The sequence below is a fragment of the Ambystoma mexicanum genome, chromosome 1p (genome assembly GCF_040938575.1).
Source record: "Ambystoma mexicanum isolate Mex_15411 chromosome 1p, UKY_AmexF1_1, whole genome shotgun sequence".
Classification (NCBI taxonomy): domain Eukaryota; kingdom Metazoa; phylum Chordata; class Amphibia; order Caudata; family Ambystomatidae; genus Ambystoma; species Ambystoma mexicanum.
In genome coordinates, this window is record NC_090921.1 from 1,122,266,562 (window position 1) to 1,122,291,911 (window position 25,350).

Sequence of the window (25,350 nt, forward strand, 5' to 3'; positions counted from 1 at the left end):
TTGACGACTTCCAGACTTTCCTCCCGAGGCACAAAAGGAAGGTCGATGCTGCTGAAGCATGCATAGGGCTCAGGCCATCTCAGTGTCAGTTTTGATAGCTTGCAATGACTCGTCGACGGCCTTCCCAAAGAGATTGTCTCAGTCGAAAGGGATGTCCAGGACCCTTTGCCTGAACTGCCTATCGAAAATTGGTGGCTTTTAACCAGCCACGACTACGGAGGCAAGCACTGTTCCCTATCTGTTGGAACCCTGTGTCCGCGATGTCCAGGGCCACGGTGATGGCATGGTCCGATGCCACCTCACCCTACTGGAGAATTTCCAGCGCCTCAACTAGTTAGTCGTCGGGGTGAAATTCGAGCAGTGGGGGCCATCTTGTACCACAGCTCCCTGTCGTACATGGCCAGAGAGCATTCGCTGCCTTGACCGTCGTCGCCGCCGAGTAGATCACCTTTCTACCCATGGCATCCAACTTCTTCCCCACGCTGTCTGGGGAGAATGGAGGCAGGACTTCTTCCTCGCAGCCACCGAGACTGGGAAGGGCTGTGAACGCAGGCACTTAGGGGCATACTGTGGCTCCCAGTATTTCTTTTCCAGCCCGTCTCTTTTCGCTGAGGCGGGATTCCTCATCCGTGCCAGGCCCTCATCCCAAACATCGTCCAGGAGAGGCAGTGCCAGAATGGTCTTCCTCTTCGCCTCTCGGCACTGGTAAAGGAAACCCTCCTTCTTGGTCTCTACTGACGTCAGCTGGAGGAGCTTCGACGCACGGGCGACCATGGAGTGGAACGATCCCACTTCGTCCGGTGGAGAAGACGTGTCCTACGTTGCTGTATCATCCCTGTATACCTAGGGAGGCCGAGGGGGAGGGCATATGAGGCGGTTGAGGAGGAGGCGTGGGATGCAGTTTCCTCTTTGCCGGCAGGGGGGGCCGGTGCCACCGCAGCCGGGGAGGTCGTTGGCATCCTCCTCTGTATCTCCAACACCAGCGTGTGGAGAGTGGACAGGATGTTCAGCGTCACATCCCTGGGAGGTGGTGGGGGAGTAGGCTTGCTGGGCCCAGCGCCTACGTCGTCATCCCCCTTGACGATTCCACTGTCATTGTCCTCCTGTGCAGTGACCCTGACGGAAACTGACTTGCAGTGCTTGGCCTTCTCTTGGGCCCCCATAGATGGATCGCCCTCAAAAGGACTTAGAAGCCAACTCCTCGGACAGGCCGGTCCTGGGTGAGGCATGCCCCTGCTTGCTGCACAGGGTAGATTTCTTGGCATTGAGCAACGCCACCAATCTAATGTGCCAATCCTTGATGGTGCGTTTGGTGAATACCAGGCACATTTCGCAAGCCGCTTCCTTGTGATCCGGATGGAGACAGTAGAGGCACTGGGAGTGTTTGTCCTCCACAAACACATTTCTCAATCCGCAGCAGAGCTTGAAGAGAGAGCCTCTGTCCTTCTACTCCGACATGGTCCGGCGTGCGGTGTCGGCCCGATGGCCTTCTGGAAGCTTCAATGAAAACTCAACGATTCTTGCCCTTGAGAGGGGATGAAGACGCCGACAAGCGGATCCCTGCTTGCCGGTCAAAGAAACGAAAGAGCACACAGGCTCTAATAGACAAATAATATGAAGATGACTGCCAGAGGAGGGGCTTAGGGAGAGGGCAGTATGACCCAGAGCTCAGGGATTGGTTTATAAGAGAAAGACAGTTTGCAAGTGAAATTGAAACTCTTTTTTCATTTACCGAGGATTCCTGGACCGACGATGGGGAATATTCATGGGCATGTGAGTCAATGCCAGACCCCATGCTGGAGAACTGTAACACTTTTATAGAGTTTGGCTAAATCTAACTGTCAATTACATTGTTCACTAACCAGGAAGGAGTCTCAGAAGCCTCCCACAGAGCTGGCTCCGAACAAGACCAGTTTTTTTTAATTATATTGTTTTGGGCAGTCTACACAAAAATGAAGAAATGCCCCAGCAGCTTAGGTACCGTTGAAGACCTTTGAAGCTCTACCTGTGGTATGAGCAATGTATGGCAGGTAACAAGTTATGATTGTGTAGCTATCATAACCGTCAATTTCCTATGGTTTTTAGATTTTGCACTGTGACCAAAATGTCTTTATAACAGTTTTTCAGTGAATTTGCGTGGGTTTTATAGTATAACCTGATGTACAATTTCAAAGCTTTTTTTTTAACTAAATGAATCTCATTGTTGCTGCACTGACCATCACATCTACGAACATTACTTAACTGTAAAGTCCCTCAAAAAAGGTTTTCCCTCGATTAACATGGCTTTTAAAAACTAAAAGGACATTATGGTTTAGATTGGGTGTTTCAGTTTTGATAACTAAGGATGTTTCATAACATCGCACTGTACCATAATTAATGCACTGTACCCAACATTTTGAAATGCCTTCTTCCTGTCATACATATCATAACCCAAATGTGACTGACGAGGATGTCCTAACAAGCGCAAATTAAGCACTAGTGCGAGAGAGAATATGCAGGCATGACCGGATTCAAAAGGGCAACAATATTGGAACAAAATTAAACAATATCTATATAAAAAAATTACCACAACTGAGATTCATTAATTTCTCAAGAACAATGAAAAAGGAATGCAGTATTAAATAAAAAGTTGCATTCATTACCTCCTGAAGAGCTACATTTATAGCGAAACACGTGTGGAGGATTAACTGGAATCACTGTGATAATTGTTATGTTATGTTAAAGGTACTTATATAGCGCACCGTCACCAACGGAATTGGTCCACAGGCGCTCTGGCGGATCTGTAAACGAGAAGGTGGGATGGGTTAGTAAGGTGAAGAGGGAGTAGGATAGTGAGAGGAGTGGTGTACTGTTGGCAGCTTCAACTCGGTAGACACCGGGTGCTGAGCTTTGGTGCGAGTATTGCATCGGTGTCAGTCCGCGTGTGCTGTTGGTGAGGGTTGTGTGTTGTTGCAGTGTGGTGAAGTGCATGCAGCTTGTTGTGCCAGAGATGGTTTTGTGAGTTTTTTTTTAGATGAGTATGCAGGGAGTTTGAGTTTATATTGGTTAGTGGGTCATATGACATTTAACATGCAAGCATTCACAGTTCTGTCTAAGTGTGGCACTCGCTAACCTTCACAATCCTATCTAGGTTTAGCGCAGGCTAATGTTCTCAATTCTAAGTGTGGCACATGCTAACATTCAAGTTCCATCTAGGTGTGGCAATTGTAAGGAATTCATGGTGGCAACAGTAAAGACAGACAAGTGATCACAGTTCAAGGGTGTTTATTGAACTCTATAATGCGTAGGAAAAACGCCTAATCTAAGATGGGAGCAAGCTACGATCATCAAATAATAATAAGGCAGTCCTAGTGTCGTCTAGTCAAATAAAAAGGGCCTCTATTACATTTTTTTTTAAAAAAACTATTGCCAATCCTTACAAGTAAATTACAAAGTAGTGAGGGATAATGTTCACAAAAAAAGAAAGAAGTGTTCACCAAATGATGTAGGGCTGTAGTCTCCATTCCCCACTTTTTTAGCACGGGATAAGGCAGGACCTTTGAGCACAGCACACTCCTGGGCCTCGCCAGCACGAGTTACAGTTCCTTTATCTTCTGGGGCCAAGTCTCTTTCCTGCAAAGTCTCTTGCCTTAAAAGGCCTGCTGTACCATAAACAATAAACAAAACAAAAGATATTTTGGTACTCTTTTCAAGTTGGACGATTGCTCGTCACCCCTTTGGATTCCCCTCAGCTGGGCTCTGATCCTTCTTGCAATGTCAGCCTCCCTCAATCGGGTTCACTACGGCCTTTCACTCAAAACGTATCATTCAACAGTCTCAATGTCCTTTTGACCAACTATCCATTGAGGACATCCCTCAGCTCGGTTCACACTTGTCACAATGCTGATGGCTATATCCCCGTTTACCCTTAATTTGCAGGCATCCCTCTGTTGGGTTCACATTTGCCACTGTCACAGTTCAATCAGTTTTCTCCAATGTGTCAAAGACTTTCGAGTATACGAGTGGTTTTGCTTGACACTCGTAGGACCCCTTTGACACTTTCCACCGGCCTCTCCTACGCCTCTTGGCTCTCGTAATTTCAACAAAATAATATAACCCAAAAAGGCTTCAGTCAGAGTCCTTCGAATGAGCGCCCCCGTGGCCCTGGACCACTCTGCTTCTGAACTCTTTACTGGGGTTTCTTTAAAGATCAATTACACAAATTCTTTGTTCAACAAGGGCCCAGCAAAGTTTGATTTTACTATCCGTCTTCTTCGACTCACTGGCTGTGCTAAACTGTCAGTTTTCTTATCTCTGAAGTCAAGGACGGCACCACAGCGGCAAGCACTTCCTCCTGCTTTGGCTATCAGCGCGGGGGAGCCCCGCGTGCCGTTGACACCTGTCACACCACACGCCAGCTGGACTTCCCCGTCTTATGATTTCTCTTTCGGCGGCTTCGCGTGTCCGAGTTGAAAGGGCAAAGGCAGTTCCCTCTTCGTCGTCCCTCCAGGTCTCGCTGCCTTTCTCCTCAGTTTGAACTGCCTGTCCGGTGTAACTGCTTCCTTGTGCATTCAGCCTTGCTCAAAGTGTGCTCTCGTGCTCTGCCTTTTAGCCCTGTGGGGAAGGGAAAGGGCCATCGGGTGTGCATAGTTATTGTCAATTACCTGATCCTTGTGTTGGGACATGTCAGGCAAACGGCTCTGGTGTTAGTCCATTGCCTTTTAGGGTGTTGGGAAGGGTTTGTGTCAGAAAAGGGGGGAGGGGGTTAGAGCGTCTAAGTATCCTATGGGGTATGATGGGGAAGAAAGGGTAGAAGGAAGGGGGTACTGCGTCTCGCCCGTCAGTGTCCAACTTCCACTCCCTGAAGAACCCCAATCCAGGTGATCCCCCCCCGGTCCCCACTGGTCCACCCCCAGGAACTGTATCCAATAGCGATGGTCCTGTCCTGGCCACCTTGATGACCGATCTCCGGGGACTAGCGGGTGAGAAACTTCAGGTTTCTCACAATCTATTGAGAATCAACTGGAATTACTGAGATGATACAGTAGAATATAAATGAATTACTGCTTAAAAAAATAACCATCTTATAATGATTTAAAGAAAGGATCAATTGGTGCATTAGGAAATTAAATGAGGATAATTTGAAATATTAAGACATCACTGTATTCAACAACAATATTACGTGGATACAAAAATTAATTACGAAGTTACAGCAAAGAAACACCCTAAAACAATATGAACGAATGGATAAATTCAAAACTAACCAACCAAATTGCTAAATTGGTAAATGGCAAAGACGTTTGAAAATATATATATTCAAACACAGGATGGACTACGCAAGGAACATAGCAAGAACGTGAACAAAAAATCCCACCTATATTTTCTTGATGGCTTGATAACAAAGGTTTTTCGTTGTTGATAAAAATAATATAATAATTGATCATAAAATTTTGATGAGTTGAATGCACATTAAGCATCCACATTGAAATGAATATTCTAGTGACGCGGATGGGGGATACGAGGCTAGTGAGGGATTGTGACGAGGATGGGGGAAGCAGAGTGAAGGGTATGACAATTAGTAGGTATGCCAGGGTAAAGGTAATGGAGATCTGTAATGAGGTAGGGAATCTGAAGGAAATGAGGGACTGTGAAGAGGATGGCAGATGTGGCAGTATTCAGGGACTAACGAGGATGAGGGGCGCAGAGCTAATGAGGAACTGTTACAAAGATGAGGGGTATGGTGGTAATGACAGACTGTGAAGAGAAAGGGGGCAATGAGGGACTGATGAGGATAAAGATTGTGGGTGTAATGAGGGACAGATGAGGGTGCTAGGGACAATGATGGACAGAGACTAGGAGGGATGCATGCGTAATGAGAGACTGCAACGACAATAAGCGATGCAGGGGGAAGAGTAATGAAGGATTGTGATGTGGACGTGAAAAAGGGCCTAACAGGGACTTTAAGCACTCTGGAAATTAAACCCATAAACCCCCTCCCCCAGTCCCACCGCCAAGAGAAAGTGTAGTGAAAGATTGACCCTAGAAATCAGGTGGTGTAAGGAAGTAATGGAACCGGGAGGCAGGGTAAATCAAGATAAGGAGAAGTATAAAAACCATGTACTCACGCAGATGGATGAAAGGTGTTCGGGCAAGTTCAGGTGGACAGTTTTAGGACAAAAAGACCAGGTGGCAGAAAAGCAGGAGGAGGGAAGGAATACTGTGGCATTTGGGGCAGTGTAAGGCATGTGAGAGAGTGTGCCTATTTTGGGAGTGTATTGTGGCGTGCGTGCATAACATTGATTGATAGGGAGAGGGGGAGTGTAAGAGTACAAAGGGGAGAAGTAAATGGAAAGTTAGAGCATTAGAGTGTGAGAGGGAAGAGTAAAAGAGAGGAGGTTGCTAGGATCGAGGAGATAGTAGAATGTGTTAGCACATGGATATTAGTAGGTGGAGAGGAGCAAGACAAAGGAGTGAAAAAGGTTTGTGAGAAGATCCAAAGGAGTAGGAGGAGAGAAAGAAGAAAGTAAGCAAATCGAGAGAAAAAGGAGGAGAAGAGGCCATGGATGGAGAGAGACAATTTGCAGGGAAGAGAGATACAGAGGACCTCAAAGCTCATAGGGGGAGAAGGGAGGGTAGAAGGAGAATGGACAGAGGAGAAGAAACTGAGTAGATAGACTAGAAGAGGGAGAACATGGAGATGATAGTAAAGAGGTAGTGAGAGAGAGTGTGTGTGTGGAGAACACATCACAAGACATTACAAGCACTGTGAGGGAAGTTACGAATCCCTTAGGAATACCCAAAGGGGGTCAGACAGAAAAGGCACTTTAGTCCCTCCCTTGAGACTAGAATAGATTCAGACAGTAGGAGTTCGCTGTTGCTATTGTTTCATTTGAGATCTTTTATGGAAATGTAGGGACATCTGGGCTAGGGTGGAGAGAGTACACAAGGGTTAAAGTAAGAAACCTCTTAGCCTGGCCTTTCCAAGTCATCCTAACTCCCAAATCTTGGAAAGTTTAGTAAAAACACCTGCTATTTATATTCTGGTCCACATATTTTTAAAGCCATCGATGACAATTTATTAACAGCAATGAAGTGAAGCCGAAAGTTTCTCATCACCAACAAAAACACTGAATAATTACTAACAAGCTCTGTTTCTGTAGACGAAGACTAGCAAATCACAACATCGTTAAAACCAATAATTGTGACCATCTTTTGGAACGCCTCACTTCGACTCCCTACCTGGAGTAACTTTGTTCCTTTTGTCTTCCTTGAAACCTTGCAGCGTGTTCACACCAGAGTGGAGTTTTCCAGCTGTTATTCCTATCTTCGGGAGACCACAACCAAAATCTGTAGGACAACACAATGCAGAAGTCAAACATTGCACATTATTGCAAAAGCATTTGCTCATCATCTAAAGAAAATATAGTATTTGACAAAAATACATTGCAGATATTTTCTTCCAAAATTGGAATATTTTTCACAAAGGCACAGCTGAAAATAGTCAATAGTTAAAGCAATACCCGATATGCATTCAGTACATACTCAACCCACCTAATCTTGATAATAAAAAAACAGTCCCATCTTTAAAAGGAAATTTAGATGGAGTTCTATCTTATGTGCTATCAAATTCTTGGTTTCAAAACTTAAGTGATAATAGGTGTTAGATAAAAGGAGCAACATGCTGCTTCAGGGAAAGCTCTGTCTAATGCTCCACGGTTTTGTTAAATCTGGAGTGCATACCCTCCAAGGAACCCTCACAAAGGGGTCTCAATACATGCGTCTATGTGTACCTCAGGATGTGGTTTCTGAGATTTCTCAGTTTGCCTGTCCAAATTAGCACTTAGCAGTGAAATGCCTGTGAGATTAAACCCACAAGTGAATCACAGCCTATAGACCAGAAGGCCAGAACAGCCAATTCCTTACCATACATTAATACATGTGGGGGCACTAGTAATGCTTTCCGCATGAATGAAAGCACAAAAGGCACTGTTATGATGTACGTGTTTGCTGCAGTTACTTTTCAACAATAAAGGGAGAATCTTAGACTGGTTAGCTGATTATAACTGCTCTGCTGCCATCACCTCCATCTCTCCGCAACTGTGGACAGACCATTTTCCGGTGTCTTTCACTCTAGCCACTACCAGACCACTCCCGATGGTATCACCCACCGCCCACCTTGCTTAACAAGGAACAAAAAGAATATTACAGTGGACAAAGTGATCCCGGCAATTCTTCCCACCCTCAATTCACTGGCTGACAACCTTGATCCAGGTACACTGCTCCACGAGTATAATAAAATGATGCTTACTGCTTTTGACAAAATTGCTCCACTCAAACTCAGACCCACCAAACCCAAATCTCATCTAAACAAGTGGTTCACCGCCAGCTAAAGGACCTACGACTCCTATAAAGGAAATGTGAAACCACTTGGAGACTACTCCCTTCAGACGATAACAAAACCAAGTTAACTAAAATCTCTTCACAATATAAAAATGAAATCTGCCTGGCAAAATGAAACTCATACAACGAAGGTATCTCCAACGCCAATTCCAGTATGAGGGAATTATTCACCATACTAAAAGAGCTAGAGTCCCCTATCCCCACACCAGACATTTGTACTAAAAATAAAACATGGTGCTCAGACATTCAACAGGCACTATCCAATAAAGTAGCCACCCTCTAGAACAAAATAGCTCTTAAAAAAGCCTCCCTCAACACGCCTCCTCAATTAAACAACCTTAACCCCCCCACTAGTGAAATACCACCTGTCCGTCCCGCCAGGTTCCATTTTACTAAAACATCCATACTCGAGGTAGAAAAAGTTATTCTTTCACTTAAGCCTTCCAACTGCCAAGGCGACCTGTGCCCAACTCAGATTATAAAAGATGCTGCAAGAGATCTTGCCCCTTTTATCTCTAAATTGATTAATGCCTCCTTTTCATCCGGCACCATTCCCATCAACCTGAAGCAATCCTGGGTACTCCCACTGCTCAAGAAACAAACCCTAGACCCTCTTATTCCCACCAATTACCGTCCCATCACGACGGTACCATTCTTGCTCAAAATACTTGACAAGGTTGCCTATACCCAGATCCAAAAATATCTGGAACTCCATAAGCTTTTGGGAGCAAGACAATCTGGATTCAGCCCCTTACATGGAACGGAAACTGCTCTCATCGACCTAAACAATCAGGTCGATGAGTTAAGAGACAAAGGTAAAAAACAGCCATCCTCCTACTGCTAGACCTCTCAGCCGCTTTTGACCTGGTGGATCACATAGTCTTATATGGCCACCTGGACTCAGCAGCCCACTTTTCTACAAGGGCTATCAGATTGATAGAATCATTCTTTAGTGATAGAACTATGAGGGTATTCTCCCCCTCGGCAGCGGCTGACCCTGCCCCCATCACGTGCGGTCTCCCCCAGGGCTCTTGTGTCTCCCCTACATTATACAATATATTCACCAATCCCCTGTTCGACGATCTGGACCTTCTGGGTATCACCTACACTAACTATGCAGATGATACTCAGATTCTCCTCCCACTTTCTGGGGATTACAACAAGGATTTGGCACTGGTGAATAGAGTATCTCATCATCCAGGTATGGATGGCCACTCACGGTCTATGCCTGAATGACGACAAGACGGAGCTCATCATCCTGGGCACCCATCCAAACCTTAAGAAATTAGGCCAGGAATATTCATCATTCTCCATTGATGGGAACCTCATTAAGGTAGCCAAGGAAGTAAAAACCCTTGGTTTCTATCTTCACTCCATCCTTTCCTTTGATAAACAAGTGAAATCAATGGCCTCCGCTACTGCTCACACGTGCAAGCTCATCAGGACCGGCAAACACTTCCTATGGAATGACAGTTGCATGATCTTGGCCAAAGCTCTAATACTTTCTAGGCTAGATTACTGTAATGCTCTTTACATTGGCGCCAACAAAGACATTATCCAGAGGATACAAATCCTCCAAAATAATGCAGCTCTAGGTGTGAACTAAAGAGTACACATCTCTGGGACCAGACGCCAAAATAACTGGCTCTCAACTCATAAAATACTAAAAACGGCATGCCTTACTCACAAAGCACTAAATAATGCTGCCCCGAGCTATCTCGTAGATAGACTACACAGAAGAACATCCATCAGACCTATGAGAGCCAGCAACGCCAATTGCCTTACTGTACCAAGATTCAGACTTACCAAGGCTGGCGGTAGTATCTTTCCAGTGAAAGCAGCCAAACTCTGGAACTCCTTGCCACACCCCCTTAGAGAAGATCAACCTTACCTGAACTTTAGACGTAATTACAATAACCTACTCAAATTCACTGATCCTTAGGACTGATTGTTGTATTATTTATACTTAGGACGTATCTGTATACTCCACTAAAATTTATTGTAACACTGGTTTACTATGATTATGTATTCTAACTGTTTACACTCTGTATATATGTATTACCCTGACCTTACCCTGTAACTCTATAAGCCCTGCATTGTCTTGCTGTTGCGCCCCGATACCCACGGGTTTGGCGCGCATTAGAAATAAATAAACAAACAACGTGCAATTCATGGACTACAGAGTTACGACTGTGATGCAACCGATTGTGCAGTTAGTGCGGTTTTAAATGTAAAAGATGTATATACTTTATGGTTCAAGCAGTGTGGATACTGCCACAATATTATTGAATGGTGTGTGCTAGTGTTGTGCTAATATTTTAAAGGGTGACGGGATGTTATGATTATTTGAGTGCCTGGCTGGGAAGGTGCATAGTGGATCTGATGTTTGTGTGAGGGGCACGGTTGATGTATATTATATTCACAATAAGTTATATCGATATAAACAACACCCAATAAACACCAGGTAACAGCAACTAACTGCTGACAGAATGATCACTGAGAAACCTTGGGGTATTCTCCCATGTAGACCCAGAGAATCCACTATTCAGGTGGCCAGGGGATGGCCATCGCTTTTGGATACCAACCGAGGGAGTGGAGAAGCGAGGGAGGATCACCTGTGTAGGGGAGTCCGGATTGCACTCAGGAGAGTATCCTAGGAGAGATTCCAATAGGATGATGGATGAAGAGATCCCAGAAGCCTTTATGGGTTATGCAGATCCCATTGTCCCTAACCCAAGATAGTCTCAGGAATGTGGGGTAAACTATCCCAGAACAATTCTTCTGACCCAGGTTCCCCTTCCTCCTCACCTGTCCGTGATTCCTCGGATGAGTCTTCTGAAGATATCTCCCTCCGGCTTCTCCAGGCGTGCTCCGGCTTTTTTGGACGAGTCTTAGGAAGTGCCCCGCCGGAGGCCACCCTGCCTACTAACAGCCAGCCCGGCAGTGGGGGCCTCCAGGGGGACCGCCCCACGACCAGGGAAAAGCAAAGTTGAAAAACCCTGGGACGATGTTAAACTGCGGTTCTTGAATGCAGTCGACTTCGTGAGACGTAAATGGCGTATCCAGTCTTTCCAGAAGGTATTGAAGAGGATACGCAAATGCGGGTTAACATATGCGTTGAAGGAACACAAGGTAAGAGTAAGGGAGAAAACTCTGAGAAGGCTCGGAGTGGAAGAAGGCTCCGAAGGAAAGCGGAGCGCAGAGGAGGGGCAAAATGGCAGTCGGTAGAACAGAACGAACAGCTAGGAGAAAGTGAGGAAGGAGGTACGGAGAAGACAAAGCAAGGAAGGCGGGAAGGCAGCGGGAACCACCAGAAGAGTGGACGGAGAACAAACGTGTATACCCAAAGGAGGGTTGCAACGCATCGTCGCTTAGGCGTGACGCGTATTTGTACGTGACGCGCCGTAAACAACTAGAGCGCTGCATAAGTTTCCACTCCGTAGCCCTTCTTCCATTTCCACCATAGTTTCCAGGGACGGCATATCGTGACAGTATGACCCCTTCTTATGGGCACCCCTCCTGGTTTGCCTGGATGATTTCTATGAAACTGACGTAGAAGCCTGGGAGCCTTCACATTCCTTTCAGGTTCCCATGATCTTTCGGACCAGGGATACCCTTTCCAGAGTATGAGGTATTGGACTCTGCCTTGTTTGTACCTGGAGTCTAGTATTTGGGAGACCTCATATTCCTGGGTGTCTTCTGGAGTCGGTGTCTTCTGGAGTCGGTGTCTTCTTTCTAAGTCGCCTTTTATACGGCTCGAATTTGTATTCCTTGAGCAGGGATGTGTGAAATACAGGGTGGACTCTTCGTAAGGAAGATGGCAAAGAGAGTCGGAAGGCTACCGGATTGACACATTTTTCAATTGAGTAAGGACCAATATATCTTGGGCAAACTTCACAGGATGAACCCATCTTGGAAGATGCTTGGTTGACAACCACACTTTATCACCGACTTTCCATTTAGGATTGGGTCTTCTACCCTTGTCGGCCCATCTTTTGTTCTTCTGGAGGCTGTCCGACAGATTCTCTTGAACCTCCTTGTGCATGTCTGTGTGTGCAGCAGCTGATCAATGGTAGGTAACGAGGTGGGTTGCATGGTAGAAAAAGGGATGTGACGAGGATGGTATCCATAGGTGCACTTGAATGGACTCATTCCGATTGCCGAGTGTACTGTGTTATAAGAAAACTCAGCCACCGGTAATAGCTGATGCCAATCATCCTGTGTTTGATGACAAAAATATCTTATGTATTGCTCGAGAGTAGCGTTAAAACGCTCCGTTTGTCCATTGGACTCAGGATGGAAACCTGAAGATAAAGCTCTTTGGATCTGAAGTTGTTTGCAAAGAGCAGTCCAGAATTGGGTACCTCTGTCAGAAACTATGGTAAACGGAATTCCATGTAGACGCACAATGTCTCTGAGAAAGGCAAGGACCGTCTCCGATGCTGACGGAGTGCCCCTCATAGGAGTGAAATGAGCCAATTTGCTAAAGGAATCGGCTACCACCATGATTGCCGTGTATCCTGCCGAGTCTGGTAATTCTACAATGAAATCCATCGAGAGGTGTTGCCAGGGTCCCGAAGGAGGACCGTCTTGTTGAAGAAGTCCCAAGGGCTTTGCTGTATTATATTTGTTTCTTGCACAGGTGGGACATGAGGAGGCGTACTCCTTGGTATCTTTAGCCATCCTCGGCCACCAGAAATGTCGACGTAATAGTTCCAGAGTGGCAGACTGACCCTTGTTTGCCTGCGGTAGGTATATCATGGCATCATGTAAGTGCCTTGGTCCGGAGCTCCTGAGTTGGAAGATACAATCGTTCCTCCCGAAACCAAAGGTTCCGTCTTTGAGTCAAGAGAGGAATAAGGGTGGTGGATGGGTCTTTCTGAGCTTCAAGAACATCTTGTAAGAAAGTGTTTATGGAGTTGATAAAGGTTTTACCCTGCAGTAAGTATTCGTGACCCGAGTAGTTCCAGATTCTTCCCCATGACTTCTAGAAAGAGCATCGGCTAAATGATTTTCCTTCCCTGCTAGATAGGTCAGTTCGAAGTCAAATTGGGAAAAGTAATATGCCCATCTGGCATGGCGGGAATTCCTGCATTCCATTTGTTGTAGGATGCTAAGGTTTCTATGATCCGTGCAGACTTGAAAAGGAAACCTTGCTCCCTGCAGAAGATGTCTCCACTCCTCGCAGGCTTGTCGAATGGCAAGGAGTTCCTTTTCGATCACCGAGTAATTCTTCTCACTAGAATTGATGGTTCTTGAATAGTAAGCAATTGGGTGTTCCAACTAGTCTTCCTTTTTCTGTAAAAGAGCAGCTCCGAGAGCCCCATACGAAGCGTCAGTGACAATGATAAAAGGCTGTGTCTGGTCAGGTTGGCTAAGTATTGGAGCGGTGGTAAAAGCTTCTTTTAGTTGATGGAAGGCTTGATCGGCTTCGAATGACCATGTGAACTTTACACCTTTTTTTAACAGGGCGGTTATTGGGAGGACAATGTTGGAAAACCCGGTGATGAATTTCCGGTAAAAATTGGCTAAGCCTAAAAATCGTTGAACATCCTTGACTGAAGCGGGAGTGGGCCACTGGGATATTGCCTTGACCTTGTTCGGATCCATAGTCAGTTGGTCTTCCGAAAGTATAAATCCCAGATAAGGAACAGAAGAGGCTTCAAACTGGCTCTTTTCAGGTTTAGCGAAGAGATGATTATGTCTTAGCCATTCCAAGACTTCCTTTACATCCAGACGATGCTGCTCAAGAGTCTTTGAGAAGACCAATATACAATATATCGTCCAGATACACTACCACCTTGCTGAAAAACAAATAAGAGAAAATATTGTCCATAAATCTTTGGAATTGAGCGGGAGCATTAACTAAGCCAAAAGGCATTACTCTGTACTCAAAGTGACCCATGGGTATACGAAAAGCCGTCTTCCATTCGTCTCCTTTATGTATTCTTAGTAAATGATAAGCACCCCTGAGATCCAATTTTGCAAACCATTTTTCTACTTGCACAGCCTCCAGAATGTCCTTGATAAGAGGCATCGGGTAGCGGTCTCTGATTGTCTGACTGTTCAGACCTCGATAGTCGATACAGGGCCTGAGCTCCGTGGTACCCTTCTTAGGGATAAAGAACAGAGAAGCCCCTGCAGAAGAGGTTGATTCTCGGATGAGACCATTCTGTAGATTGGTGGCTAGATATTTCCTCAGGACATCTTTCTCTGGTAGGGACAACGGGAACATTCTTCCGAACGGAACCTGTGCCTCTGGTTTTAATTCAATTCTACAGTCTTCTGTTCTGTGAGGTGGGAGAGGCTTGGGTTGGATGTCGGAAAAAACATCTGAATACTTCTGGTATTCTTCCGGGATACCAATCACGCTCTTGATGGGCATCGTGCTATTAGCTTGAATCGGCTCAGTCTCTTGAGACAAACAATTGTGTAAACCGAGGTCAGAGCGGAATTCCAGCATATTTGCGCTCCAGTCAATACCTGGATTGTGTCTCCTTAGCCAAGGGATTCCCAGGATCACTGGGAAGTGGGCCGTCCTTATCAAGTCAAATGCAATTCTTTCTCGATGGGTGTTCATCCTCACTATTAATTCATGAGTCTCTTGTTTGATGGGACCCGAGGTTAGGGGAGAGCCATCTACCCCTTCCCACAGGTATTGGTAGATGCTTACTTCTTCTAGGTATGGCATGCTTTGTTGCCCATTCATCGTGCATGACATTGCCAGCTGCTCCGCAGTCTAGCATGGCCAGGCATTCCACCTTACAGTTCTTCTTCCATTCTAATACCACTTTGAGGATCATGCGCTGGTGTGATACTTCTACTATGGGGTTTTTTGAAAGACACGGATTGGCCCGATAGATCCCTTCCGTGTCCCTGTTCACGGACGGGGTTGTTCGTTTCCCCGACCTCCTAGGAGGGACCTCAGGACAATCCCTCAGGAGATGCTTGTCAGATCCGCAATACAGGCACAGGCTCAAGTCCTTTCGCCGTTTTCTCTCTGCAGCCGTTAGTGGTCCTCTGGTAGTTCCGATTTGCATGGGTTCTTCTGTTGAAGGTTTATTCCTTTCTGGGGTAGTCTGCACACTGGGAGAAGGAAGGTGAGGAGCAAGCAACCTGGGTCGTCTTCTTTCTGCCTGGTGCTCCGACAGTCGGAATTCAATTTGTAGAGCTAGGGAAATCAGCTCCTGAAATGATGCAGGTCTAGCAATTCTTGACAGTTCGTCCTTTATCTCCTCTTGTAAACCCCTTCTGAATAAAGTCTGTCTTGCAGAGTCTGGCCATCCAGTCTCCTGGGCTATCCTCTGGAAATTTTTCACATATGTCTGAACATCAGATGTGCCTTGTTTGGTGTCTAAGAGGTTTTCATAAGAAGGTAACACCTCTGGTCTTTCGAACCTGGTCCGGAACTGTTGGATAAAAGTTCCATAAACAGTGAGGGCTGGATCGGCATCGGTGACCAGCCGGGTTGCCAAGGCCAGGGCATTACCCGTTAAGTTTGAGACAACAAATCCGACTTTGGTCCGGTCTACTTCAAACATCTCGGGGCGAAAAGTGAAGTAAATTTGACAGGCGTCCAGAAATTCTTTAAGTCTTTTGGGATTCCTGTCGTATTTGCCGCATGGTAAAGATACTGGTGGGAGATCCCCCCGATCTTCTTCTCTACGTAAGAACTGTTGTCTTAATGCAGCATTGTCTGCCTTCAAAGCATTGTTCTCTGTTTTCAAAGTCTGTAGTTCGACTGTAATACCTTGTATGGCTTTAACAAGCTCTTGGTATTGTTCTAAACTGGCCATCTCTTGGCGTTGCAAACTCTCAGGAATGTGGGGTAAACTATCCAAGAACAATTCTTCTGACCCAGATTCCCCTTCCTCCTCACCTGTCTGATTCCTTGGATGAGTCTTCTGAAGATCTCTCCCTCTGGCTTCTCCAGGCGTGCTCCGGCTTTTTTGGACGAGTCTTAGGAAGAGCTCTGCCGGAGGCCACCCTGCCTACTAGCAGCCAGCCCGGCAGTGGGGGCTTCCAGTGGGACCGCCCTACGACCAGGGAAAAGCAAAGCTGAAAAACCCTGGGACGATGTTAAACTGCGGTTCTTGAATGCAGTCGACCTCGTGAGATGAAAATGGCGTATCCAGTATTTCCAGAAGGTATTGAAGAGGATACGCATGGATTGGCCCGCGCGCATCAGAGGATGCGCTCTCGCGCGCGCAACAGAGGATGCGCTCTCGCGTGCGTGCGTGCGTGCGTGCGTGCGTGCAACAGAGGATGCGCGCGCACGCGCAAGAGACGATGCGCTCGCGCATGCGTGCGTGCGCGCAAGAGAAGATGCGCTCGCGCAAGAGGATGTGCTCTCGCATGCGCGCACGCGCAAGAGAGTATGCGCTTGCGCGCGCAAGAGAGGATGCGCGTGCGTGCACGTGCAAGAGAGATTGCGCTCGCGCAAGAGAGGATGCGCTCACGCGCAAGCGAGGATGCGCATGCAAGAGAGGATCCTCTCGGTAGTGAAGACGGCGTGGAGGGCAGATGGACATTTCTAGAAGGTCTGGGTACCACGCTCTCCTGGCACAGTCCAGAGCAATGAGGATCATGTGGGATCCGAGTCTCTGTAACCTCCTTAACACTTGAGGAATGAAGGGGACTAGAGGAAACGCGTACAGCAGTGGGAATGATCCATCCACTACAAATGCATCTCCGAAGGCTCTTCTCAGAGGAAATTCTCTTGAGCAGAATCTCTTGCACTTCCGGTTGGCACTGGTGGCGAAGAGATCCACTTATGGGGTTCCCCAAAGGGCGAGGATCTCCAGAAGGACTTCCTGAGCCAACTCCGACTCGTGAGAGATCGTGCTCTGCCTGCTCAGAGCGTCCGCCGCCGCATTGTCATCTATGGCCAGATGAACTGCCGAGAGCGAAATTCCCTGCTGGATTGCCCAGAACCAGAGCTGTATTGCCTCTCTGCATAACAGGAGTGACCCTACCCCCTGCCCCTTTTTTTGTTGAGGTAATGCATGGCTACTGTGTTGTCCGTCATGATCAGGACACTCTTCCCCCGCACAGACGACAGAAAAGCCTTCATGCCCTCAACTCTAACAGGTTGATGTGGAGTTTGGACTCCGACAGAGACCAACGAGTCTTTGGCATGAACTCCCCATCCCCATGAGGGAAGCGTGCGCCAGTACAATCACCTCTGACCACGGTTGCCAAAACGGCTCCCCCTTCATCAGGTTCCAGTCAATGGCCAACCACAGAAGATCCTGGGCGACTGAGATTGGAATCTGAATGGGATCCAACATCTTGAGGGATCTCATCCTCAGCCTGGCCTCTGGCACCAGAAAAATGGAGGATCCCATGAGGCCAAGCAACCTTAAGAATTCAAAAGCCGGGAGACTCTAGGCATGTTGAAACTTGTCCACCATATGCACAATGTGATGAGCCCTTACCTTGGGAGGCGAGCACTTCCCCTAGGACGTGTCCAACACAATCCTATGTACTGGAGCTGTCGGGATGGTGTCAGATGCGACTTCTTGAAATTGATGGAGAAGCCCAGCTTGTAGAGGAAGCGGCAGGTGAGATCGAGGTGATCCACTGCTTGCTCCGGAGAACGCGCATGGATTAGCCAGTCGTCCAGGTAGGGGTAGACGTGAATCCCCCCCCCCTCGCCTGAGATACGCTACCACCACCACCATTAGCTTGGTGAAGACCCTCGGGGCGGAGGTCAATCTGAATGGCAGGACCCAAAACTGAAAGTGTGAGTCGCTAGCCGCAAACCTCAGGTACTTCCTGTGCTTGGGTTGAATCAGCACATGAAAGTAAGCCTCCTGTAGGTCCAGAGACGCCAACCAATCCTGAAGTTGAAGTTCCTGGAGGACTCAAGAGTGACCATCTTGAACTTGTACTTCCGGAGAAGTTTGTTAAACCAATACAAATCCAGGATGGGTCTTAATCCCCAGTCTTTCTTTGGAATCAAAAAATATGGGGAATACCATCCCTTGGTTGCTCTCCGCTACAGGCACCAGTTCTATATCGCCTTTCTCTAGCAGGGTCAAGATTTCCTGCACAAGGAGCGGATCTGGAAGCTTCAAAGAGCAATTCCCCGGTGGATTGTCATGAGGCCACTGTAGGAAGGAAAGGCAGTAGCCGCGGGCTATTGTATCCAGAACCCATGCATCCTAAGTAATAGCTTGCCATTCTTCGAGATGCTGAGACAGTCTGCCCCCAACCGGCGAACCATGGGACATGGCCTCATGACTGTTTTGAAGCGGCTGCAGCAGCGCCTGAAGGCAAAGAGGCAGCTGCCTGAGCAGCTTTGGCACCTCTATTTCCCAGACCACCACGGGTAAATTTACACTGACCCCTTTGACTGGCGGTTCCTCGTTCTACAAAGGAGGAGTAATAACAAAAAGAACCTCCCCTCCACTGCTGTCCCTTAGGACGAAAAGGCAGAGGTTGACGCACAGCTCCGCTTAAAGATTTCGCTGCAGCTTTTGAGGTCTGCAACCTCTCAAGGCTCTTGTCAGCCTTGCTTCCAAACAAATGCGCGCCATCAAAGGCATGTTCAAAAGACGGGCTTGTACATCCGGAGCAAAACATGACTTCCGCAACCACACAAATCTGCGTATAACGGTGCTCGCAGCCATGATATATTATATTTATATTGTGCTCATACAAAAGTGTTTCAGAGCGCGAGCCATGGACAGGATAACGCCGTCGGCCATGCCCAAACCCGACTGAAGGGATTCACACATGGCATTGAGAGCAAGGAAGCCATCCCTTTCTTCCCCCTCAGGAATATGCTCAGCGGCAAGCGAAACACAATTACACAGAGTGTGTGAAAATCTTGCCAAGGCACAACTTGTGTTGGCTGATTTTAGCACCATAATCCCTGCAGAAAACACCTTGCGTGCACAACCGTCGAAACGTTTGTCGTCCCTATCAGGAGGGATGGTAGGGTACGCCGCCTGCATCGAGGTGGCCGTAGCCGCCTTAACCACCAAACTCTCGGGAGTGGGGGTGAGATGAAAGGTAGCTGGGGACGCTACCGGAAGGGTAGTATTTTTTAGTTAACGATTAGTTAACTGCCGGAAGAGATTCCGGGGTCTGCCAAGCAGCCGCTACCCTTTTCTGCAAGGTCAAATGAAAAGGTAACACCGGGTCAGAGGACGGACCTTGATCAAAAATATCCGTCAGGTGACCCTGAACAAAACCTTCTCCTGTAGGACTACTCAGCATGAGCCCCAGGCTTAGGCCTGCCAAACTCCACATCAGGAGGAGAAGTGTCTAAACCACTGGCACCATGAAGAGATTGCCTTAACTCTTCCAATTGACTATCCCCAGAAAAGACAGGAGTCACATCAGACTCAACAGGGTAAAAATCTAAATCTGACCTCTCCTCCTCCTCCTCCTCATAGATGGCATCCAGAGGGAGGTATAAATCCTGTCTCGGGACAGCCGAAGGTCTGGGGTCCTTAACAGGCCTTACAGACTTGGAAGTAGCCTTCCTTGGAGGATCCACAGTACCAGGGATCTCCGACGGCAAATCCTGGCCAAAAGGCCCCAAAGGCGTTGATGACTTTGACGTGGAGAGCACTGACGGCTTCTGCGTTGTCAACGGCGCAGAGGGCCGGTACGAAGGCAAAGCTTCGACGTCCATATCTGACGGATACCGTGCAGATGGAGTTGACACCGCCCGCGAGCTCTTAGCAGGCTTCTGCGGTCTCGCTGGGGACGAGGACCGAGACCTGCGACCATCCTGAGCCTTGTCCGAACGGGACCTCAAAGGTTCCCGATGAGGATTGTGCCGAGGACCCAAGCCCGAAGACGCACGAGCCACGGATCGAGACCGTTCCTTGCCAGCTTCATCAGAAGGTGCGGACGGAACTATGCCATGCGATTGGAAAATCGCCAGCATCTGCTCCCTGAAGGCAGCCCATTTCTCTGGAGTCGAAGACTTTGTTGGACAAGCCACTTTCCTCGCGGCTCCATCCTCCAAGGAGGACAGGGAAGGCGACCGGTGACGGCGCCTCCTAGAATGCCGAGACGAGGACGACGAATGGTGGGAACCACTCCGGGACCGAGACCCCCGGGGACTCCTTCCGATGAAGAGAGTCGCCCCTCGAATAGTCAGTGGACATCCCCTAAGACTTAGTTTTACAGGACTTACTGGGTTTAGAACCCCTGCCTGCTTCCCCTTAGGCTCCCGCAAGGCCTTAGCAGTCAGCAACTGGCATTTGGAACAGTGTGTCGTGACTTTCGCCCAAGCACCACAAACAAATGCGATGCAGATCGGTAATCGACAACTTAGACTTGCAGTCCCGGCAAGTCCTGAAGCCAGACCGCGGAGTCAGAGGGGTCGAAGAAGACATATTCACGAGGCGTGCTGAGTCTCCGAAGCAAACACGTTTGCTGAAAAAACGGAGCTGAGGCTACGGGCGCCTAGCGTCCTATTTATAACATCTGGTGACGTCTCCCTCGACGGGGGCCTTCGAGGGACATCGACCCAACCCCATCGACGCAGAATGCCCGCTGCCGAAAAAGTTTCCAAAGTTCACAGCTGTGGACATTACATGTCAAAGATGTGGAATACTTTGGAGGACACAATCCATTTGAATGACAGTTTAAATAAACAAAGTAAAAAAGAAGGAACAAGGAAAGAGGCGCGCTTGTGGCACAGAAAGAAGGAAAAGGCACACTAGTGGCGTAGTAACTCCAGAGTAAAAGAAAAGGATGCGATCGACCCGCAAGGAAGGACACAAGTGTAGGTGAGCATGGGAAGAGTGAAAGAAGTGTGCAAGAGGCACGATAGGAAATGGACAGGTGCAAGTGTGCACAACAAAGTGAAAGGAACACAGATAGATGGCAGGGTTGCAGGAAGCACATGAAGATAAAAAGTACAAAGGAAAGCAAGTGTATGAAATAAAGAGAGGGGCACATGATCAGAGTGGCCGCGCTCTGATTCTACCCCATGAAAGGATTGCATATAAGAAAAACTGTAGGTACATCCTGGCAAGTTGAAACTGTGCTTGAAACTGAAAGGGGCCTGAGCTTGGGGAAGGGAACTCTCAGAGGGTCAACCAAGTTGGAGACGTATTGTTTTTTGCAGTGTTGAAATGATTGAAGCTTGGGGAAGGGAACCCTGAGAAGCTTCAAAAGGAACTACGTTATATTTCTTTTGTGGTGTTTGGAACTTGAAAAAGTTGAAGCTTGGGGAAGGGAACCAAAGACACAAAGCATTTGAGAGTATTCCAAGGGCTTTATCGAGAAAGTCTTACAAACAGCCCTCTTTGATTGAACTCATTTTTGTGACATTGACCAAACTACACTTGGTGAGAAGACCACTTGAAACCAATCTTGGTTTCCTATTTTCTGTTGAACACTGATTTTCCTTTTTTTAAGACTTCCTATCACATGTTTGTAAAGAGTGAGGGCACGTATAGGTTTGGACACAGACATAGACAGCCTTTAGAAACATCAGTTAAGGGAACCATCCCTTTAGTGTTAGAGCCAGTTAGGCATTAAACCAACTCAGGAACCTTATTAAATAAAGGTTTTGAAACAAACACCTTTGTGTCTGTGTCTCTCATCATACCAAGCTTGTCTCACAACGCCCTATGTCTGACATATAGTTGCGTCAATTTAAATCTAGCATTTCTGGACATTTTCTGTGAGTATATCAATGCCTTGGCCCACTCCCCATCTGTGAAGACCAGTCCTACATCCTCCTCCAACTTGGCCCATATGAGTTCTGATGTTGAGTTAGTCCACTAGCATCTTGTAGAGCCTGGAGATCGCATGGCCTCCCTCTGTTGAGTCGTAAAGAAAGTCCAGCATGGCGTCCCCCTCCATGCCCATCCTCATTTAAGGCCATCTGTCCTCAATTGCCTTAATACCCTGTGCTTTGTCAAAAACTGGCCCATGGGGATATCGTATCTCTGTCAGTTCAGGGAAACCAATCAATATGCCATCTTGGTACTAGTCCCCCTAAGTGATTATCCTGTTCGGTTCTGTGATGGAGAACCTGTAGCAGCGGACAGGTTATCGGGAAATGATAAAGAACAAAACGGTACAAAGGGGCAGACCTCACACATCACAGCAGGCGGAATGATTGCTACAGTAACGACACGGACTACAACTCCCAGAATGCCTCAATAGAGGCATTCTTTAAATAAAAGCCAACAACGGGGAAAAGAAAACAGGGAAAGAAGGCGAGAATCCACATTTCCTTATATGAATAGACTCTCCCAGTTAAGGGTGAAAACTAACGCTGATTCCGCGTGTATGGAGCAGGAAGGAGGGGGAATTAGCATCGGCTGTACTGCGCCCAGAGGCAGCACCTGTGATTAATTGCTGGGGAGGAAGAGGGGCACACGGATTTAAAGCTGCACTAAACGCCTCAACGTGTGTCTCATTTTTCAGGAGTGGAAGGCGACGGCCGGCGTGGATTCCAAGTGGGAAGAGACCAGCTCACAACACCTGTGGGCTTATTAGAGGAAGAAGGGAACTCCGCAGGACGAACCCTTATCGAGACGGCAGGCAACACTGTGCGCGGAGCAGAGCACAGTCACCACGAGAGGGACTGTTCACAAGGTGATAAAAAGATACTGGAGTTTTGAGTTTGTTCTTTCACTTCAAGGACGGCAAGAATACTGGAGGAACTTTACATGCCAGATCGCAATCAAAGGCTAGATCTCTCTCTCTACCGCGGGTGCTCAGACGAGCGTGTGAAGGAAACCGCTCAGCACGGCACAAACGAAGGTACTAACGGAGGACTTTAACCCGTGAGGTCACGGTATAAACTGAGGGGGGGAAAAAGTGGAAATAGTTGAATGGCCGTGACGAACTGCCGGTTTAAACATACCGATCCATTGTATTCCTTCATGGTATGATATAGTTTTCTTGGAGGTAAACCTGAACCTATGATTACAGTCACATTCTGAAAAAGCAAGTCTGAGAAGCCTGGTTGGCACTTTAATTTCGAATTGAGACTTTTTGCATAACCTCCCTTTTTGCAACTTGAAGTGCTATAAAAATAAATATCATTTGTCAAAATCCTCTGGTGTCTCCGGCTCACTACTTAACAAGTTCCCAGTGGAGTCTGAAGTTGCGGACCTCCCAGATTTTGCAGTCAAAGGTATGTTGGAGGAGTATGGATCCTGCCTTGCCACAGCTTCCAGTCTATGCCATATTTTCCAACCCAGTGTCATTAGCATGGACATTCCCTGCAAGCTAGCATCACCCACCCAAAGAACTTACTTCAAGAAGTGTGGTCTAGCCTCTTCCTGCAATTGCCCGGAGTCCAGCGTGGCCCCACCTGCCAGCCAGGTCATGACGAACTGCAGCTGTCCTGCGAGATAATATGCTTCAAAATGAGGCATGTCTGATTCCACCGTCTTAAAGTCCCTACATAGTGTGACAAACGAGATTATGGACCTCTTACCCCCTCTACCCCCAGATAAACCCCATCACCAAGAAGTCAAGTTTATGGAAGAACAGCCCGGGATGTCATAGGGTATAAGTGTTACAATAGACACAACAGCACAACCATCTTCAGGGGTGCCACTCGGGCCATAATTGAGAGTGGAAGCCTATGGCAGAAATCCATGGATTTCTCAATCCCCTGAAGTACCCTCAACATGTTCATTTTATGCTCCTTCTTGGGATCATGGTAAACATCCACCACCAGATACAAAAGGTGCCCACAGCCCACTGCAGCCCCAGATTCAGCAGACACCTTTGCTCCAGGCTCGCCAGAGGGAAGACCCTCTATTTCACATTTTTATTGTTATGCCAGAAAGCTTCGCAAAGCCACTCAGAAATTCAAGCATTCATGCTAAGGCGAACTCCGGGTTCTGAACGCAGAGTAACATATTGTATGTGTATATTGAGACCACATGTGTGCAGTCTCCTACGTGCATGCCCGCCTCTCTGAAGTCCGGTTGGAGGAGGGCCGTCAGGGGTTCCAGAGCTAGGATAAACAGCATAGGAGAGAGCGGGCACCCCTGCTTGGTTCCCTTACACAATTCCCACGCATCTGAGATACGTTTCCCTGTCCTTATTCAAGTTGTCAGCTTCTAATATATCAAGGGCACCTATTGCAGGAATCGCGGACTAACCCCAAAGCACTTTAAGGCGGCTTGTAGCCAAACCCATTGCTGTCAAACGCTTTAATCGTGTCAAGTGAAGCCACTGCATATTCTGACTCTGCCCTCTCCCCTCCACCCCAGTATATCAAAGGATGTAATCTGTGCAGATTCCAGGACGTGTTCCTGCCCGGAACATTACCTGTTTGGCCAGGATGTATGAGGGCACTGATCACGTTTCGCAGCCTGTTCGCCAGGAGCGCAGCAAGGATAAGGTGATCCTGAATAATCATTGAAAGTGGTCTGTAGGAGCCACACTCAAGCGATGGCTTGCCAAGCTTAAGTATCGGCACTATAGTGGACTCCCGCAGTTTTGCGGGCTGCAGAACCTGCCTCAAATGCCACCTTCGGCATCTGCATCCTTGAAGAATTCCGCCGGGAGGCCATCAGCCCCTGGCGTTTTACCAGTAGGCAGCGAGAGTATGGTTGCTTTCAGTTAGTCTTCGGTGAGCGGGGCGTTGACCATCTCCACCTGGTCTTGCTGTAATCTGGGCAACATAATCTGCGACAGGGCGTTTTCTTTGTCCCTAGTACTGCCTTTGTGATCTGTGCACGATAACTGCTGATAGAAAGCTGGGCCCGCCATTCTTCCCCACACTCATCCTTGATGGAGCTAATCATTTCCCTCTTCTCCTCAGCAGGGCACAGCCAAGCCAGTACTCTCCCAGGTTTGTCCCCACTTTCGTGGAGTCTCTATGTATTTAGCATAATTTTATTTACTCAGTCGCTCCCAGTCTGCTATGCATGTCTGTCTAACCTCGGTAAACTTCCTCTCGTGCCCTGCCGGTTGCCCCATCCCATCCACCAATTCCTCCATCTGTGACTCTGCACAAGAAAT

At 47.6% G+C, this 25,350-nt stretch overlaps 1 protein-coding gene across 2 annotated transcripts in view; it reads right to left on the reverse strand.

Moving 5' to 3' along the window:
• Positions 1-25,350, reverse strand: part of BRD7 (bromodomain containing 7) — a 718,458-nt gene that overhangs the window by 338,544 nt on the left and 354,564 nt on the right. For both annotated transcript variants that reach the window (XM_069604773.1, XM_069604774.1), the window contains exon 10: positions 7,219-7,326. In XM_069604773.1, coding sequence (XP_069460874.1) covers positions 7,219-7,326 — 108 coding nt within the window. The remainder of the gene's footprint in view (positions 1-7,218; positions 7,327-25,350) is intronic.